The 20805-nt window shown below is 33.0% G+C and overlaps 2 protein-coding genes and 1 long non-coding RNA gene across 3 annotated transcripts; all 3 read left to right on the top strand.

Annotated features, from left to right (window-relative positions):
* Positions 1-5270: 5270 nt before the first annotated feature.
* On the top strand, positions 5271-7432 carry LOC129901181 (60S ribosomal protein L37-3). The gene is made up of 4 exons (XM_055976303.1): positions 5271-5407; positions 5656-5791; positions 5898-5999; positions 7195-7432. Exons 1-4 carry the CDS (start codon positions 5405-5407, stop codon positions 7236-7238), a joined length of 285 nt encoding a protein of 94 aa, XP_055832278.1. The 5' UTR covers positions 5271-5404; the 3' UTR covers positions 7239-7432.
* Positions 7433-10299: 2867 nt separating this feature from the next.
* Positions 10300-12183, top strand: LOC129901380 (uncharacterized). Its single transcript, XR_008769828.1, has 2 exons — positions 10300-10734; positions 11909-12183. It is a non-coding gene; the product is annotated as an uncharacterized LOC129901380 (long non-coding RNA).
* Positions 12184-14068: 1885 nt separating this feature from the next.
* Positions 14069-15259, top strand: LOC129898625 (uncharacterized). The gene is made up of 3 exons (XM_055973239.1): positions 14069-14286; positions 14384-14481; positions 14935-15259. The coding sequence occupies exons 1-3, from the start codon at positions 14265-14267 to the stop codon at positions 15166-15168; spliced, it is 354 nt and encodes a 117-aa protein (XP_055829214.1). The 5' UTR covers positions 14069-14264; the 3' UTR covers positions 15169-15259.
* Positions 15260-20805: the final 5546 nt, after the last annotated feature.

Raw genomic sequence — 20805 nt, 5'->3', positions numbered from 1 at the left:
GCAAAGATTTTGTGCATATCAGTGATTACACATTTTGGAGGTTTGATGGCTGATAGTAGATGTATTGGTATACTCATTAATACATTATTGATCAGGATAACCTTTCCTCCAAATGATAATAATCTTCCTTTCCAATTCTGCAGCCTATTCTTGATTTTCTTGATCAGATCATTGTAGTCAGCTTTCCTTTTTCTTGAATGAGTGATAGGGCATCCCAAGTATTTGAAAGGAAAAGTACCTCTTTTGAAGCCAGTAATATTCTCCACCTGTTGTATCAGTCCATTAGGCACATTACTGTGTACATAGAAGGAGCTCTTGCTTTTATTTATAAGTTGGCCTGAAAATTGCTCATATTCTTGTAGCACCTGCATAATTAATTTTAAAGAGGTATCATTAGCAGCAGAAAAAATTATTATGTCATCTGCATATGCCAGATGATTCAGATTTTCCCTCCATTTGGGCATTCCATAACTTCTAAATTCATTATTCTCAAATAAAAAGTTTAATGATCTAGAAAGAAGTTCATTAGATAAGATGAATAAAGCAGGAGAGAGAGGGTCTCCCTGTTTCACCCCCCTGGTTGAATGGAAGAAACCATGTGCTTGACCATTAAGGAGTACTAAGTACCAGTTATTTGCTATCAATCTCCAAATCATGTCTATGAATATTTCTGCAAATCTCATCTTCCTTAAGACTCTGATTAAATAACTCCATGACACTCTGTCATATGCTTTGGCCATGTCAAGCTTGAGTATCACATTTGCTGGTTTTCCTCTTAGCCTAATGTCAGCCATTATTTCTTGAGTTAGGAGGACATTTTCAATGATACTTCTGCCTTTAACAAATCCAGACTGGTTAGGAGATATTATAGAAGGTAGAATGTATTCCAGCTTATCCTGAACCACTCTAGAAATGACCTTGTTGATGAAATTGCTGAGACTGATTGGTCTCATATCAGCAAAAGGTTCAATGTTGTTCTTCTTTGGTATCAGTACAAGATTGGTATGTGTGATTGATTTAGGCAGAGTTTGGCCAACAAAAAAGGCTTTCACCATTTTGTGTACATCAATACCAACAATGTCCCAACATACCTGATAAAAGGTACCACTCATCCCATCTGGACCAGCAGTACTATCTGCAGATAATGCAAATACAGCCCTCTTCACCTCCTCTAAAGTTGGTGTGCTCACCAGTTGTTCATTAGTATCCTGATCCACCATACTAGGCACATGTTGTAGCAAATGAGAATCAAAAGTGGTAGCCTCTTGTGAAAATTGTTGTTGATAAAATATGCAAGCTTCTTCTGCTAACAGTGGCTCCCCTTCTACCCAATCTCCTTGTTGATTTTGAATTCTTCTGATCTGCAATCTTTTCCTCCTACCATTCACAATACTATGAAAATATCTTGTGTTTCTGTCACTCTCTGCAAAAACTAGTCATGTATGACTTTTGCCTCCAGAATTCTTCCTCATAATGAAGGTATTTTTTTAATGCTGCTTGTGCTTGTTGCAGTACCATCCTATTCTCAGGGGTAGGATCCTCTTCAAAGCATTGCTCCTTAATTCTAACCACCTCTTCTCTTACTGTTATCTGTTTAAAGATATCACCAAAAGTGGCCATACTCCAAATAGTTAAAGCAGATTTCACATTTTTCAATTTCTGCTTGAAACTGATAAAATCATTTCCTTCAAAATCTGTGATCCATGCTTGTTTAACTGCATCCAAAAAGGTGTCATGTTCTGTCCAGAATTTTAGAAATCTGAAAGGCTTTCTTATGTGTTGTGAAAGTTCACCACAAGTAAGTATTAAAGGAGCATGGTCTGAGCCAGTTCTGGATAAATGTTCCACCTCCATATGTGCAAACCAATCTTGTAATTTTGGGTTTGCAATCATCCTATCCAGCCTTTTGAAGATACAATCACTACATGTCCTCCCATTCCACCAAGTAAACAAGCTTCCCTTGTAATTTATCTCAAGCAGCTCACATGAATTGATACAAAATGCAAAATCCTCATATTCATTTGGGAAAACAGGCAATCCACCAATCTTCTCATCTTCATTCATAATGACATTAAAATCTCCACCTACCAACCAAGGTAGTTCCATGTGATCAGCCAATCTGTACAGACTGTCCCATAAACTGATTCTATCAAGGTGATCACACTTTGCATAGACCATGGTTACCATTAGTGATTTATCCATTTGTTGGAAAAATAGCTTTACAGTAAGCTGTTGTTCATGATCCTGTAGTATCTCCACATTTATATTTTCACTTACAAAAAACCATATTTTACCATTGTTGTTGTAGTGGGCATATGTCATGCCTAATCTTCTCGTGAACGCTTGAATATGCCTATAATGTTGGAAAGGCTCCATCAAAGCTATAATGGCAAATTTGTGATGTCTGTGTAATATTTGAACTCTGTGAAAAGCTTTTTATGTATTCACTGATCTGATATTTCAAAAAAGTGTCTTCATCATCATTTAAAAATAGGCTTACAACCCCTCTTATAGGAATAGTTTCTGTGTTTACTTGTTTCTTTCCTTTCTTACAGCTTTGTTGCTTGGATCTTGGTGAAAGATCAGCTTCTTTGACCACATTGCTTAAAACCTGCTCCACAGAAGCCTCTTCTTCACTTTTAGAGAATTTGTTCTTGCCCTCTACAATTTGCACCTCAGTTCTCACAGGGATGTTATGAGATATTACATCATGAAGTTCCTTCAAAAGAGATTGTTTTCTTTGATGGATTGCTGACTGAGAGTTGTCCATTACCACTTGTGCCACTGCTAACTCTATAATCACTTCCCTTTGAGGAGGAAATGAACCTATCCCACTGTCATTAATTGAAATGCTCAATTCTCCCTCCTTCAATGTATCATTAGGATAGCATTCCTGGATGTGATCCACAGGTGCAAAATTTAAAGTCTGGTCTATGTGATCGACCTCCAACTCCTTTGTCAACATGTCAGCTTCAATCTGCATTTCATACCCACTTGATTCTGTACCCTGCATACCATTATCATTTTCCATCTGCTCATATGAATTATCATCTAGGACCATTTCTATCTGCTCCATATTAGATCCTGTGTTATGGCCATACTCAGAAAGTATGTCCTCCTGAGTAGTGCTGACACTCTCTTCATTTACTTGTTGTAAAGTTGCACTTGTGTCTTCATCAGTCACCTCACTCTCACTTTCATTCACTTGTATCTGCACTGTTTCCTCTTTGGCTTTGGCCTTGTCATCTGCTCCCTTGACTTCTACATTGTTATCAGTTTCTTCTTCCAAGATTTTTCCTAACTCATCAAAATTATTATGGATTGAAACCTCAATCCCAATCTCACCAGGTCTCTTATTGTTGTTTTTGCCTTTTTCATTTTTTCCAGGATAAGTAACAACCTTCCCACTTAATAGAACTTTAGGAACATATATTTGGCAGGGATATGTCCTTTCCTGGTGTCTTCTGCTTTTTGATACATATCCCTTTTCATGCTCCTTCACCTCCTTCTTTGCATCTTCATTTATGTTTGCCACCAGGTCAGGATGCAGTACTCGACAGTCATCAATTGTATGTCCTTGTAACATGCATTGTGTGCAATATTTTGGCAAGTGATCATATTGTATTCTCACCTTTTCCACTCTGATCAGCTTTGTCTTCTCATCTTCAATTTCCATTAGCACACTCTTCGGTAGATCTGATAGCAAATCAACTTGAACCTTTACCCTTGCGCAGTTAGGTCTAGTTTTATTTATGGTAGCCATATCCAAACAGAGAGGTTTCCCAACTGCAGATGCCAAAGTAAATAACGATTCTTTTACAAAAAATGTGGGGAGTAGATTCGGGAAAGAGATCCAGGCCATGGCTACTGATGTTTCTTCCTCAACCTTAAAGGTAGAAGTATAAATTAATGGCCTCATTTGATATGTAGCACCATTCTTAGATTTCAACCAGTAGGCACCCTTCGAGGACATATTGATGAAATCCTCCATTAGAGAAAATCTTATCAGTAAGTGTCTATCTATCAATAGGCCGATATCACACTTTCCCTTCACTCCACACTGTTGAAGGATGATTGTTCTCAACTCTTGCAACTCCGGCCATCCATAAGAAAACTTACCCACTATAGCATTTTGTAGATTTTCCATCTGCTCCATTCTTGATACTTCTGAAGTTGTCCAGCGCACCACCGGAGTACCCTCAAGGTACGATACCTCCTTCCTTGGTATGGGATGACTTTTGGCTTTAGGAGAGGTTCCATGCATAAGTGTCTGAGCATAGTTTGGGGAAGAGTCAGTGGATGAAAGAGCTGGTTGAGTATTGTGGGGTGTTTGAGTGAGGAGAGGGAAGTGTAGAAGGTTCTGAATCGGCGGAGTAGCCGCCGGTGTTGGTTGGCCGGCGGCCAAGGCGGCCATGGTCTAGGTTTCAGAGAAGGGGCATGGTTTTAGGGCTTTTTTTTTGGAGTTATCTGACTAGAGTTTGAGACGTATTCATTTCATTATGTATTACTATATGTTTCATTATTTGTTTTATGCCTTGCTTTTTTGTTATCATTTTTTTTTATGTAATTTCCCTTCAAAAACTTTTTTTTGAATCGAAAGTCTATTAGAAACAACCTCACAAAAACCACAAAACAGAAAAAAATATATATTTTATCCTTTTCAAAACCCCAATTATAAAATTATCATAAATATATATTATTATTCATATAAAAAATAGTCAACTCTCTTGATGAAACTGCTGCTTCCGCTGCAACTCTAAACTATTACATCCACTAAAATAATGAGTGAGAGTTAAGAGCTTTTGCCACATAATTCTACTGGTGGCAAAGATTTACTCCAATTACTCCGCAAAATAAAACAATAATAGCACCAATTGGTGCAGTGGTGGGATGGCTTCACCCTTAATCAGAGGTCTCAAGTTCGAGCCCTGAGAATGAAAAAAATTATGTTGAGAGCGTCACTCCCGAATGAATCTTGTAATGCGCGATCCGAATTTAATCGGAGTTTCACCGACTCCGAACACCATATAAGAAATCAATAAAAAAATAAAATAATAATGCCGTCGTAATACAATACAATCCTCACCAAATTAAAAGAATGAGTAAAATCAATAAATAATCACTTTCCAGTCCTATAATTAAAAAATACACATTTATGAAATTTAAAACTTCAATAGAGGCTATTTTTTCAGAGGCAAGACCAAAATGTGGCCATTAAATGCTAATTCTACGTAAAAGCCTGAGTTATGTTGATTTGGGCCCAATTCAAGCCCATTATCACTGCAGGCACAACCCTAAAAGCCTTCTTCCTTCACTACCAAAGTATAAGCACTGCCTAGATCGCCGCAGTTCTCAGTTTGAGAAAGCTCAGGAGGATAGTTAGGGTTTCTGCAACTGCAGCGTAATGGTAAGTGAAGCTAACCTTTCATCCCTTTTTCCTGTTAACGTATACGTTTTCGTTTTCCTTAGCGAACTGATTCAAATAACAAATCACGAAATGGTTCAAAAATTAAAATTGAAAAAAAATACAGTGAATATTGAAGGATTACCTGCACAATCAAAAAATGGTTCTGATTTTAGAAAAAAAGGTGCATATGTTTTTTGTAAGTCAGCAAAAGATGATCTGTAAGTGATTGTGTGGATTTTACTATATAGGGTAAGGGAACAGGAAGCTTTGGTAAGAGGAGGAACAAGACCCACACACTATGTGTGAGGTGTGGAAGACGGAGCTTCCATCTCCAGAAGAGCCGTTGCTCTGCTTGTGCTTACCCTGCTGCCCGTAAAAGGACATGTAATATTCTTATAATCCTTTCACTTTCGATATTGTAGCATTATATCGATCGTCAAATAATTTTTGTATCTTTTTTATATGATCTTCTGAATGAATGATTTACCAGACAACTGGAGTGTGAAGGCAATTCGCAGAAAGACAACTGGAACTGGCCGCATGAGGTATCTTCGTAACGTCCCTCGCAGGTTCAAGACCAATTTCAGAGAAGGTATACATATTACAACTTACCTATATGTTTGGATGTTCTTTTGTTTCTGCATTCTTAAGATTTGCTAATTTACATTTTCATTTAGGTTTAAGTGTGCCTCTGGTATGGTGGAAATTGTTTATGTGATTTATGAAATCATTTTCCAGTGATTGCTTACTTTGTAGTGTTAAAAATGCTTCCTCTAAATAGACAAAAGTCATTTTACTTTGTAGATATCCATATACTTGCTTAAACCAATATTTAGATATTGTTTTCAATCGTCAATGCTAATAAAACTACTACCTCTTTCTCAATTTATGTAAAGTTGTTTAACTGGACACCAAGTTTAAGAAGTTTAAATTTAAATTGTTTTGTGGAGATAGAAAGTTGTCAATTCTTTTCTAGTCCTTTCTAAAATGGAAAGGAAACAGTGTCACATAACTAGGGATTGGTGAGATTATTAAACTATATTGTTGTACTTTGTCTTCCACCTTGTATGAGTGAGGTACCATACATTATAGCACATGCTGTGACTACCCTTTTACCTTTATTGATGTTGCATATTGCCCAATTCTTCTGTAGAAAACTAAGGGGTTGTTTGGTAGTTTGTTAGTCACACAATTATTAGTAATGCAAGAATTAGTTACGAGGAAATCTATGTGTATTTTAAGCAGATATTAGTTATGCAAGATTTAGTTATTCATGTATTACTTATTCCTCCTTTTATCTTGCATAAAACAATACGTAGATTCTCTCATAACTTATGCATGTGTTTGTTATGCAGATTTCTAAATTGGAAACAAACATTATATTTATTTTTTACATAAATAACTTGCCTTGTAGTCAGTTACCGAATGTAGCATTACTTATGCAAGATTTAATATCTGCATTGCTAACCTCTGAAGTAGCTACCAAACAACCCCCAAGTCCCTATAATTAGTTCCAAGAAACTAGAACCAAATGCTTAAAATAGTTTTAGAAAATAAATTTTCAAGATAAAACTGTTCACACAATATTTTTCTTGAAAATTGTTTTATGTCATACCTAGCCAATGCCCTATTGGTGTTTTAGGTTGAGTATGTATTATTTTAGCTTGTGTGATTGTTCCTTTGTTTAGTTTGACTAAGTTGGTTTAGACATTGCCAATTGGTGATTAAGAATTTCTGGTCGTAACTAGTATGATATAATAATAAACTTTAAACTCTTGTTCATCCAGGTACTGAAGCAGCTCCAAGGAAGAAGGCAGCAGCTTCTGCTTGAGGCCTTTGATACAGTTACTTGAAAGGCTATTAGTGGTAGCTTCATTTTGATATTTCAAGTGTTAGAACAAGAAAGTTTTTGGGACCTTCGATCTTAGGTTTTATTGCCCTTTGAAAGATTAATGTGCTTAAAATTTTCGAAGTATGTATTCCAACTTGGCATTTTTATAAAGAAGGATCTTGAGACTTCCATCACTTATTGGATCTGATCTGCCTGTCTAGTTATTATATTACCTTGTGGTTGTTCGAATTGCTCATTTTGAATCTGTTGCTGTATGAAATGATTCCATTTATTTTATTGTTACCTTTGAGGTTGTTCAAATTGCTTATTGCAAATATGTTGCTGTATGAATAATGATGGGTTGGCTGGGAAGCGATGAATTGTTTGTTTGCAATTCCTTTATGCTTCTTCCTGTTGCTTTATGTTTCTCTTAGCCCATCTGTGAAGCTGCTGAATGTACTGCCCAACGTGCTGTCATCTTTTTGTTTATTCTAACTAGCTTGATTTTGGGTCTTAGTATGGCGATCGTGCAGTAGTTGTTATTATGTAGTTTTGATGATTTAATAAATCATGAGAACTAGTATGAGATCTGATTCCATGCAAGAGTTTGGATGACCTAAAAGAGACAACTGACAAAAATTACATTGTACACCCTGCCAAAATTGTAAGTCAGTAGTGCGTTGGTGCGAGTTGTTTGTAGGGCGACGGGCTTTCAACAAATATCATGGCTCTTGCTATTGTGTCAAGCATATTTATATGCGTCTTCTAATTGTTATACACAGCAAAAGCTTGATTCTCTAGTAATACAATCTCAAACGACATAAGGACTTGATAGATCTATTGCGGTTCTTAGTTGTTTTTAGAATCTCTGTTTTTGTTCTTATTATTGTAGATCTATTCCTAACCTACAAAGGAATTAGATCAACTTAAGTCTTTTATTAATCTGTGTCAATATAGCTAGGATTAGCTATGAATGTCATCTTGAAGTCTAAGTTGACTAGGGATTTGTTGATTTAGTGGGCAATAGAGTTTTTTTTTGGTTTTCCACCCAGTGTTCGGAGCTCGTGGAGCCCCGATTAAATTTGGATCTCGCACTACAGGGCTCATTCGGGGGTGGCGCTCTCAACAAGAATTTTTTCATTTATAGGGCTTGAATCGGAGAGCTCTGGTTAAGGGTGAAGTAGTCTCACTACTGTACCATAACCCATGGTGAGGGGGAAGGAATTGAGAGTTTAATTTCTAAATTACAAGAGGTTGTAATTTGAATTTTGATTCTTTGATTAGTAGAGTTGATTGGTGAAATCCTGTGAGATAGGTCATGATTTTTCTTCTCTTGAGCAAGGATGTATATACATTTTATCAATAGTTATATAGATTTTACCAACTAAATGTTTGCATAGATGATGAGTTCAGCTTGTAGTATGAATTCAGATGCCTATGAAGTCTTGTGTTTCTTGGTTACTGCAAAGATGAAAAGAAAAAGACTTGAATATTGAGTGGAGGGGATCTACATTGCACACAAAAAAGTAAATTGCTCTCTGATCTCTGGTCCTTTATTCTTAGAAGCTTTTTCTTGTTTTCTGGAAAATGAAGTAATAGCGAAATGTATGTTTTTGGAGTTGTAGGTGATTTAATCAACTGTCAAATGAATGATTTGAGATATTCACTGATTATCTCTCATGGCGTTTCTCTCAAATGATTTGGACTGCTATCATGAAATCTCTCTGTGATAATTGTCTATATTCCCTCATGGTGTGCATAAATAATCTCTACTTTTGATGCTAGAAATGCTCAATCTAGCCAGTTGGAGTTTGAGTACATCGAGCCGGGTCGAAGAAGACTCACCCAAAGGGGCCGGGGCGTCTAGAAGCTCAATTGCCTTGTAAAATTGTTAAATGAAAGAAGTCCAAAGGGGGTAACAGTCCGGCCATGACATTTAACTCTACCTTGTTAAAATGAAATATTCCTCAGGCCACCTTGAGGAATACAGCTTACCAACTCAACCGAATAAATTTAAGGATAAAGAACTCTTCTTTTTCTTTGTATTTTTCAAGTTTAAAAAGAAAAAGAAATAAAGAAGAGAATAATTTTACTCCTTATATGGTCAATTACAAAACCTGTTTATGTGAGTACGAATCCAATTGATGAAAATAGATGATCCTCATAACTCATAACAATTACTAATAACCAATCTCAACTAGTTTTGGATTATACATAATTATTTGATTAACACAGTAAAGGAAATAGAGAAATTATGACTGAATATAATATTTAATTCCTATTATAAGAAAAGTTTTGAGTACTATTACCTGATATAGTAACCTACAAAATAAAGAAATAACCTCTATAACATTATGGTTGGTCCTAATTTTCTCTATGTTTGTGTGACTTAAATATTTTTCTCTAGGAAAATGAATAAAATAATTTTTCTTATAAAAATATGCAATTTTTTTTTTATAAGTGACTCACCCTTCAACACACCTTACCCTCATAATCCATATCACTGCCACCCTGGAGTGATAAAAATAATATAGAAAATACTTATTTTCAAGAAAATGTTTTTATCAAAACACGCCCTAACCAAAAGAACATTCATAGCAGATATTTTCACATGTTTGAACTTAGGAAAAATCACACCACACATCTATTTAAGGGTTTATATTACAGCTTATGAATAGATTTTTATGCAATTAATACATATAAATTATTAATTACAGACTTTAACAGATTGTTATAATTTAACTATTTAAATTAATTACTTTTACACATTAAAATTTTTCTCGTTTAATAAGAAAGAGAAAGTAAAAAAGGCACATTAATTACGGATAATAATATTCACTACAATTAAGGAATAATTTTTTCTTTTTTAACTGACACACGCCTCACCCACTCCCTCACGTCTTTAATAAAACTTCCTCCGTCAACTTCTCTGTATTTTTCTCTTTCTTCAATTTGTTCAAAGATTGTCCAAGGAAAAAAAACCCTGTCTTCATCTAGATTTCTTCATCCCACTACATGTTAAAACTGTCATTTTTAATTACCGTATAGAGGAGCTCTGTATGATGAAGAAAACCCAAAAAGATGTTCATACACCTCGGAAGAGTCCTTGATTCACAGAAGACGAAGCTACGGTAGAGATTGAGCCACCAAATTTTAATATATTAACACAAACACCAATCAAAAAGAATGTATCACCCGCTAAGAGAAATATCGCCATCGTGATGAAGAAACTAATCCCATTGAAGAAGAAACAAAGCCCAGTAAAAATGAAAGAAACCATGGCTAAGGAGCAAAAAAGAAGGGAGAAGATGGTGGAATCCTCGTCAGTTGAAGCTTCGGATTTTCAGATTTCGATTTTGTTAGTGAAAAACAAACCAAAAAGCAAAAATCAGTTAGCAAGGGTGAGCCATCAAACCCCTCCAAAAAAAGACCCAGTTCAAATCTCAAAGGTGATTCAAAAATTCCTAAGACCAAAAAGATCAAGACGGTTGTAAAGGTAATGTTTAAAAAAATATTTTTTTACATGTTTTGGTTAATTTTTGTATGAATATCAGTTTATTGAAGTTAATACGAAAATACTATGAATTTGATATATCCTAATTTTTTAGTCGAAAATTAGGTAACGTCATAAAAATAGTATTTGAATACACATGTGTTAAATGAGTATAAAATAGGTTTAATTTTGATATGAATATTGTAGTACTAAAACTAGTTTGCACTGTGTTGTTTGTATATATAAATGATATGAAAATGAGATAAAATTGGATAACAATTATTCATTTTAAGTTTGAATTTTCTGTTCAGATTTGTATATTTTTATAATTAAACTGGCATGACATTTGTATAAATAGGTGGGTTGAATTTGAGATACCTTTGTTACTTTTTTGGTATCTTATTTTTCATTAGGTATCCATGGTTGGTGTGTAATTGGTATAAATTGTATGAGATATAAATATAATTGTTACTTAGATGAATTTGGGATATCAATTATGCATTTGAAGTTTGAAAAGTTGTTCAGATTTTGTGTAATTTTATAGTTAAACTGGCATGATATTTGTATAAATAGGTGAGATGAAATTGGGATAACTTTGTTACTTTTTTGGTGTCTTGCTTTTCCTTAGTTGTTGTGTAATTGGAATATAAATTGTATAAGGTATAGATTTAATTGTCATATTCATGCTATATCAATTTCTTTTTTTGTTTTAAAATTGTACTTGAGTGGTGTGCATTCTGAATATAAATGGTATGAAACATATATATGAATGGGATTGATCTTTGATAACAAATATGCTTTTTAGGTTTGAATATTTGTTCAGAGTTTGTGTATTTTTTATAGTTAAACTGGCATGACATTTGTATAAATATGTTAGTTGAAATTGGGTTAACTTTGTTACTTATTTGGTGTCTTTGCTTTTCCTTAGTTGTTGTGTAATTGAAATATAAATTGTATGAGGTATAGATTTAATTGTCATATTTATGGTATATCAATTTTTATTTTTTTTAGAATTGTACATGAGTGGTGTGCATTCTGAATATGAATGGTATGAAACATATATATGAATGGGATGAATATGTGATAACAAATATGCTTTTTAGGTTTGAATATTTGTTCAAATTTGTGTATTTTTATAGTTAAATTGGCGTTACATTTATTTATAATATTATTTCAGAAAAAAGAAAGATACACACATTGGCAATCATGCACCAATATGAAGGTCTTTGATGATCTTAAAAAATTCTAACGGATGAACAGTTTCAAGAGTTTTTACAGACTCCATTCGAATTTTACAACGTGATATATTTCATGAGGATGCAGGAACAACTGTTACAACATCTTTTACTAATAGAGACTGATAAAAACAGAGATGATCTCTTCATTATCAGTATAAATGGTATTGAACTAAGATTTGGCATAAATAAATTCTCAGTTGTTACTGGTCTCAAATGCGGGGCGGATAGCGATTTTATTTCATACCCTGCTATTTTAATTAGGATCATCGAAGATTATTTTTCAGGCATCAAAAAGATCAAGAAATCAGAATTTTACAAAGCATTTCTGGAAAAAGATTTTTTGAGACCCGAAGACCGTCTCAAAATAGGTATTTTGTACTTCATCAGTTCATTTCAATTAGGTTCAGAACCACCGAAAATATCGATCCCCAAACTGTATTTCGACTTGGTTGAGAGTGGTGAGTACATCAATTATCCATGGGGTAATGAGTGTTTCCACCGGACTCTCGAAATGTGCAGCCACAGATTAACGAATGATCCTTCGTCATTCAAATTTGGTGGATTTCATTTGGCTCTGCAGATTTGATTTTCTGAGTGTTGTCACAAGGTTGACGATTCAATTGCTAACAAAGTAGCAAACCCCACACCTCGTATTTTTAACTGGAAGACATTGGAGGAATCTATTTTCTTCAAACACTTAAAGAAGACTATGTTCAGAACACATGACAATCAAGTTATTTATTTTTTAGAAATACTAATTTTATACTTTATCCATTACATAATTATTTGATTATCAATATTCTTTTTATTTATTTGATACTTGCAAATCAAATTTAAAAACTTAGTGCTCATGGATATGGATGAAGAACTGAATGCCATGGATCAGTATATTATACCTGAATCATCCAGTCACCAACATGCAGAAGATTACACGACATCGACTCGCAATAATGTTGATGTAGAAGACAAATATCTTGAGATGAAGAAAGAAATTGCTACTGTTAGTATAGTATCATATTTTTTTTATAAGTTTCTGTTTTTATATGTATACAAAGTATTTAACATTTTTGTGTTTTTCACAATTTGGTCAAGAATTGAAAGATCTGAAAAAAGAGTTGGTTAAAAATGTTGATAACCACATCACGGAGTTGAAAGCACACATTGACAATTCTATCAAGTCTATCATCGATGAGATTAGGTCTTCAAGGATCCACCAAAGTCAAACACTGCATAAAGACGTAGCACTCAAAATTTCTTTTTTATATATCATTAATATGAACCTGTCGTTTTGAATGGATATATGTATAATATAAAACTAATATATATTTATAGTCCTAATATAAACATGCTATTAAATAGGCTGAAGACAATGTCAATGTTGGAAATGACTAACCTTCAACCTCCAAGAACGATGATTTTCTCAATGCAGATGTCAATTATGATGGTACGTTCCGTTATCTATTAATCTTACATAACGTATAGATTGTATTTAAAAAGCAACTTGATTATTAAAATCAGTCATCTATTTATGATTATGTAGTAGGAGTTCATAGTCCTTCAAACCATCAAACCACAACATTGCAAAGACAAGTAATTTATACACAAATATTAATTTTATATTTTTAGCATGAATCTGATATAAAGGTAGAATTGTTTTATAAAATTGTATTAGTTTTTTATATTCAAGTAAGCTGCCGTTTTAAAAAAATTATAAATATGACATAGCTTTAGCATGAAATAGGTATAAAACCAGTAGGATTTCCAGGTTATCAATATTCTCTTCATTTGATATAACTTATATACTTTATGATACTGTCAAGGTTGAAAATCAGCATGCATCGATATTCAAGAACGTCGATGTAAATTCTTATAATACAGATTCAATAGATCATGGTACGACAATTACAAATTTCTTACATCGACGTTTTTCTTTTAACGTTCATACATTTTTTGAATCTATAGGTGTAGCTCAGAGTCCTTATGTTGAAAGGGATTCGGGTGTTTTAAACACTGATTTGCCTGGATATTCAGCTACAAAACCACCAAGTCTAAATGATTATCCTGATCTTACATTTACACAAATTGTAGCATTTGATCCAATTCTCAATGAGACAACTACAGCTGAAATGCAAACAAAAAACAGACATCTTGGCACGTAGGATACATCCCCGTATGTTCGTTTGTCTGAATGTGGCAGTAGCTTAATAGGAGCACCTGTTTTCTTTCGTGCTAAACATCCCTTTGAAGATCATAATCAAAATTTGATCACTGAATGTATGAAATGGGTGTACAAAAATGTCTCAAAAAGACGTGGCAGGTATGTTTATAATTATGTCATTAAGATTTGATTCAATACAATTTTTTAAGAACACTAATGTGTGTTATTTTTCAATTGATAATGTTTGCATATTCAGATAAGATGGAACATGAAATGGATTTCGGAGTTGTACGCGTTGGCAAGATGGACTGGTTCAACAAGATGGTTCATATAGGCAGGGCATGGGAAGATGAGGTATGTAATACACATTGCTCTCATTGGAGTGAAAGTCTTTTTACATTAACATTATAGTAAACTTATAATTGAAGGGAACTTGCATGTATATGGTGTGTAAATGGAATATACATTGTATAAGATATTAATATTATTGACATATTTCTGGCATTTCAATTTCTTTTTAGTTTTCAAAATTATACATAATAGGTGTGCATTCTGAGTATAAATGGCATGAAACATAAATATAAAAGAGATGAATTTGGAATAACAATTATGCCTTTAAGTTTGATTTCTTGTTTAGATTTTGTGTATTTTTCTAGTTAAACTGGTATGACATTTGTATAATTAAGTAGTTATTTTATTTTAACATATTGGTGTGACATAATTACAACACGTTGATGTTATTATGTACTATCTACGAAAAAAAGGCAAAATACTCTCTAATCAACAATTCCTCATATACAACGACAGACTGTTGGTTCATGTCTTGGATCAATAATATTGAGAGACAATGGAGGGAATCAAATTTCGACGAGATCAATATCTCCGGATCACAATGTTGGAAAATGCATTAAGGGATTTAAATTGCTTGCTAACATTTCATGGAATAAAGTTGACGAGGTGTTCATTTCCGTCAATGTTAGCAAGTCATTTCATTGGATTCTGGTGGTGTTCCGCATCAAACACATGTCTCTACATGTATAGGATGCAATGATGGGAGGGGCAGTCCACAAAAAGAATGTCATCGAAGTAGTGCAGAAGCTTGCTAAAATGATACCATTGTTCCTAATCAGCACGGGCTTTAATGAGAAAAGGCTGGATCTGTATTCAAACAAGATACCTGCATATATCGATAAGGCTCATTCTAATCCACTCAGTTACGAAATTATGGATAATTTACCTCAACAAGATCCAGAATCAAAGTATGTATCCCTAATATAGCATCCTTTTTTTATAATATCACTTTATAATGTCTACTCATTCTTTAAATTTTCATTATAGTGATTACGGTTTGTACACATGCCTTTTTGCTAAATTGATTAGTAATGGTATTTCTGATATTTTCAAAGTTGCCATTGATCTAAAATACCATCGCCAAAGATATGGTATGATTTTGTGGTATTATGGAACAACCAAGATAATCGATGGTGCAATCAGCGAGAGCGAGGTAACAGGAACGGTTGAAACGATTGCCAACAGATCTGGTGGATCACGCGTATCAAAAAAGCAGGCCCCTGACACCACCAATTTTCCTATGCCAAGGTCAAGGCGATCAGTTTTCAGATGAAGGATGTTAACCATTACTTTTGTTTTTTAGTTTTACGTTTTTGATATAAACAATCAATTGTCACACTTTTGTTTTCTAGATTAGTAACTTTTCCTTCATTCGTATTATGATTTTGAGGCTAAACATTCAGCTGTTACGTATGCTTTTCAGCTATAATTTAAATGATTTATTGAAATTATAAATTTCTCTTCAAGATATTTGCTTATCCACCATAATATTACTATAATTCATTTTTCATTCAAGTTTAATACTATATTACATATCATCTATATTGTAGGATACAAAAATCCAAATTTTATTATATTTCAGTTTTTCCACAAATTTCACACAATATTTTCAGTACAATTATATTTTAAGATAACTTATTTTATTAGAATTCAGTTTTTATACAATATTATAGATCAATTAGAATAATTCGAATTTTATTTGCATTCAGTTTTAATATAAATTTCATAAAATATTTCGATATATTTATTTTATAGATAACCATATTTGAGTAGAATTCGTTTATCATTCAAATATCATATGAAATTCAGGCAATTTATACCATTTATATTTCAATAGGGCACCAACCATGTATATAGTAATAAACAAAAACAATAGAATGGATATGCCAATAATATGTCAACAATTTTATTGACATACCATTTATATTCCAATAAATTTCATTTAGTAACAATTTTTATCTCACATACCATTTATATTCCAATAGGACACCAAAGATTATTACATTTAAGATTTTCTACAATTTTCATATAATTTTTCAACACAGTTCCTTTATCGGATAACTTATTTTATTATAATTCATTTTTCATTCACATTTCATATAATATTATAGCTCAGTTATATCAGAATTTGTCAACTCGTATGTCAATGATATACAAATTTAAGTTCACACCAAATTATATACGTTCAACAATCACTAAATAATACGATACACAAGAGACCAAACAAGTTTCATACACAAAAATAATTTAACATGACATATTGTTATAAATTCATTATCAAAAGAGCACCAAAACATGCAAACGACTGATTGTCAAAATAAAAATAATAATATAAACTTAATAATTATTAACTAACTTTTAGGAACATAAAAATCCCACACGTCTACCTGTTATGACCCTCTCGATGACATTGACTGCAGTTAACCTTACTTTTCTTAGATTTAAAATTACCAACTCCCTTCCAACGTACTATAGATGGCTTGTCTACCTTTCTCCTAAAATCAGACAACATCAATTTAGTTTCCACCAAGTATCTTGTATATCCCATGTACTTTCGCACGGAAGAGGCTTCAATGGGATTGCGTATGCATCTTGAAAATTCTTATTGCTATAATACTGAGAGCAATAATCTTCTTCATGCAAACGTCTGTATCTAAGAACAGCAATGGCATGACTGCAAGGCATCTTATCTTTTTGAAAGCGACCACAACTACACTTCTTGGTACGTACACACACAATATACTGCATAGCTCCATCGGCAACGGCATGTAAATGTTGTGTTCGCAGACTCACCTAAAAAATTTCGTAAAGTCAAATAAATGTTAAATAATACTATACAAACGAGATTAGACAGTTCATACCTTCATTCTGGTAGACAACTCAATGTTTTCTTTCAGTTTGAGGTCATATTTAGTCGTTAGTTTTGATGTGATTTTTGCAGCCTCTTCAGTGTGCTTCGCATTTCATGCTTGTATGGTTATCCTCATGAAATCAAGCAGGAATACAATAGGGAGTCTACTAGCCAACCTGTTAACGTTATTTACGGACTCCGCTATGTTCGAAGTCATCGTTCATGTTCTGTTAATCGTGGAATGAGCCCTTGACCATTTATGATATCCGACCTCAAACAAATAACCTCTTATCCTCCTATCTATCATGTCTACTCTTCCCATTAATTCCTCAAGCTCCTGCAGTGTGTAAGCCTTCGTCATGGCAAAAAAAATCTTCTTTAATTCCTTTATATTTTTATGAAAGTTATTTAGAACATTACACCAAAGATGCCAAATGTAGGCATGATGATCTAATGCAGGATACACTTTTTCAATAGCCTTCCATAAGCTTTCATTCCCATCGGACATGAAACACATATTCGCTCTCCCTCCAAATACTTCTCTAAACTTCTCAAAAAATCAAGTCCAAAATGCATCATTCTCTGAATCCACTACAGCGTACACTAGTGGTAGGATGTGACCTGTCAATATAACAAAAAGTATCACTCAAAAAATATACAAAACAGAATACAAACTATACACCAACAATATACCATATTAACTATAAATTACAACAAATTACATACCTCCTAGATTCATAGTACTTGCAGTTAGAATTGTCCCACCATATGCTCCTTTCATTCCGACCCCATCAACAGCCACTACCAATCTACAATATTCCCATGCCCTTATAGAAGCTTCCAACGCAACAAATGCATACAAAAATGCATCACCTTCCTTTCTCTTCAAATTTACAACTCACCCTTGGTAGATTTCCTCCAAAATATATAAATAACCTGGAAGTTTTGCGTAAGATTCAGTAGGGTCATCTCACAGCATTTTTATTGCTTTTTCTTTAGCTCTCCATGGCTGCATATATGTCAATGAAACACCGTGTAACTTCATCATATCCTCGATAATGCCCTTGGGTGTATATGTTGTCTTTGGATCAACAAATTTATCCAATATAAAAACAACCACGGCGTCTGTTATTCCTTGATGCCTTGCTTAAATCCTATCTCTAGCCAAACACGTGTGATTACCACAAAAAAATTGGATTTTGAAGAGTCCAGATTGATTCAAACAGGGCGCATTCATATACTATGAAAAATGTTCAGTTGGACACCTAATGTAATAGTTGTTTAATCAAAAAAAATTATGAATATAATTAGAACCCTAATTATATACAAAATATAAATTTAAAAATATAAAATCTTTACTTGTATGACTTAGATGTCTCGTATTTCTCGAAAAAGTGATTCGATTGATGGGATTTGGTATGAGATCAATGATCTCGATGAGATTGATAGTTCATTAAAATCTAACCAAGCCGCACTGGAATGTATCACAAGGAATCGAAATTTATGGACTACTATGTAGTGCCTCATCACCTCCATAAGTGTACTCTTATTTTTGTACACTTGTTTTGCTTCCACCGACAAATTTGAAATATAACTAATTATAGCAGAACCATCTTCAGTCAATCCCTCAAATTCTTGCACGGGGTTCATACCTACCAAATGAATCGACTTATTTGAGTATAAATTTATGTTGCTTTGTCGTTCTGCATTTGAACTTTCCACTCGCTCCAACATTAAACCACATTCTGGCATATCCAAAGCCCTGTTTTTTAAAATAACACACAAAGGAAATTTGGCAAAGAAATCATTGTTAACTTTTCTTTGGTCCAAATACACACGTACACCCACATATTACGTATCATTATTGGCGGACACCTCTCACTCACGAGATACTTGATCTTCAATCCATCCACAGATGTGTCCACTCCTAATTGTGACAATATTGCATTAACAAGGCCATCGTACAAAGTATTAGCATCATATATAACATCCTCCATTTGAAATCCAACATATTTACCCGTATACAAAATATATACATAACTTATACAGAACACATACAAACTAAGATCACATACCCAAAAAAACAAAAAAAATTACATTATATTCAATTTTTATACAAAATTTGTGCATAACTTATACAACATGGATATCACTTGTTCAAAACTTATGCATAATATATTCAATACTCATACCAACGTCTACAACACATCTGTTGATATATTCCTCAAATTTAACTACAACAAATTCATACAACTTTTACTATCACCAAAAAATTATCCACCATGCACATTTTCAAACTATATAAAAAAAAAGAAATTTCCACAAAAGATATACAAAAAACTTTATACTACAAAATGTATATTAAAATCTTACAAATAATGAACGTCATATCAAACCAGATTTACAAAACTCTCACATACAACTTATTATTTAATCAAATTTTATACATTATTCATACAACATATATTCACATAAATTCAATCATATATTGCTACAAGTAAACTTAACCCAGATTTTCAACATTTCGAATCAACAAACAAAAATTTGGCTACTAATAAAGTTATGCTGAAAATGAAATTTCGTTATTCAATCTTAAGTCCACTGAATTTGTCATTTCATTAATTACAAATTCATACAAATATTATTTAATCTGAATGTATTTTAGGCATAACGTTATTAATAGCCAAAATTTGTGTTCATTCAAAATGTTGAATATTTTACCATCACTACAAGTAAACAATAAAAAATGTAAATTTTTCATCACAACCTCCATTTATAATGAAAACGGAAACCAAATTACTGATACCTGAACAATCCCATCTTCCACTATCTTGAACAAGTATTGATAAAAATCTTTTAATTTCCATGATAAATAAAATGAAATTACTTTCAAAATGTTGGAAAGTCGTTGAATGAAGGAGAGAGAGAAACGTTGGAGACAAACATTCAAATAAAAATTTCAGTTTTTAAATATATCTTACCAGATTTGAAACTAATTGAGAAAATAAAGAAATTTAATATAAAAATCAGTTGTTAGAGTCCTAATTGAATGTTGATTCTGTATTACCATTAATATATTCATTAACATTTTCGTTTCTTTATTACTTTTTTTTATTTTGCATTATTAATAATCTAATTAATGTATAATATTATCTAATATGTTACAACTTAAAAGTTTTTTAATGCTAGAAAGTTATAATCTAATGTCACAATTCAAAATTTCTTATATTAAATATGACATTTACTAAATTTTCACTTGAACTTGTCTTTTTTAGCTTTTAATCAAGTTGGGTGGCCTGACTTTTAAAGCAAAATAGAGCCATTCATTGGCTTATAACACCAACCCAATAGCAAACAAACAAATGTACAACCCAATTACACACACACATAATTGCATTGTATAATTAGTCAAAGCAGAGGACACTGACAATTACATCCTTTTTCCATCATTCTTAAAAACAAACATGCACCCACGT

This window comes from Solanum dulcamara, chromosome 8, assembly GCF_947179165.1.
Source record: "Solanum dulcamara chromosome 8, daSolDulc1.2, whole genome shotgun sequence".
NCBI lineage: Eukaryota > Viridiplantae > Streptophyta > Magnoliopsida > Solanales > Solanaceae > Solanum > Solanum dulcamara.
This window is presented reverse-complemented; position numbering and strand designations above follow the sequence as displayed.

What these genes read in the sequence shown, in the direction of transcription:
- LOC129901181 (XM_055976303.1), top strand. An exon ending in TGCTGCCCGTAAAAGGACAT is followed by an intron (nt 5,792 to 5,897) that starts GTAATATTCTTA and finishes ATGATTTACCAG; the next exon opens with ACAACTGGAGTGTGAAGGCA. An exon ending in CAAGACCAATTTCAGAGAAG is followed by an intron (nt 6,000 to 7,194) that starts GTATACATATTA and finishes TTGTTCATCCAG; the next exon opens with GTACTGAAGCAGCTCCAAGG.
- LOC129898625 (XM_055973239.1), top strand. Translation starts at nt 14,265, where the DNA reads ATGTCTCAAAAAGACGTGGCAG. An exon ending in GTCTCAAAAAGACGTGGCAG is followed by an intron (nt 14,287 to 14,383) that starts GTATGTTTATAA and finishes TTGCATATTCAG; the next exon opens with ATAAGATGGAACATGAAATG. An exon ending in GCAGGGCATGGGAAGATGAG is followed by an intron (nt 14,482 to 14,934) that starts GTATGTAATACA and finishes ATACAACGACAG; the next exon opens with ACTGTTGGTTCATGTCTTGG.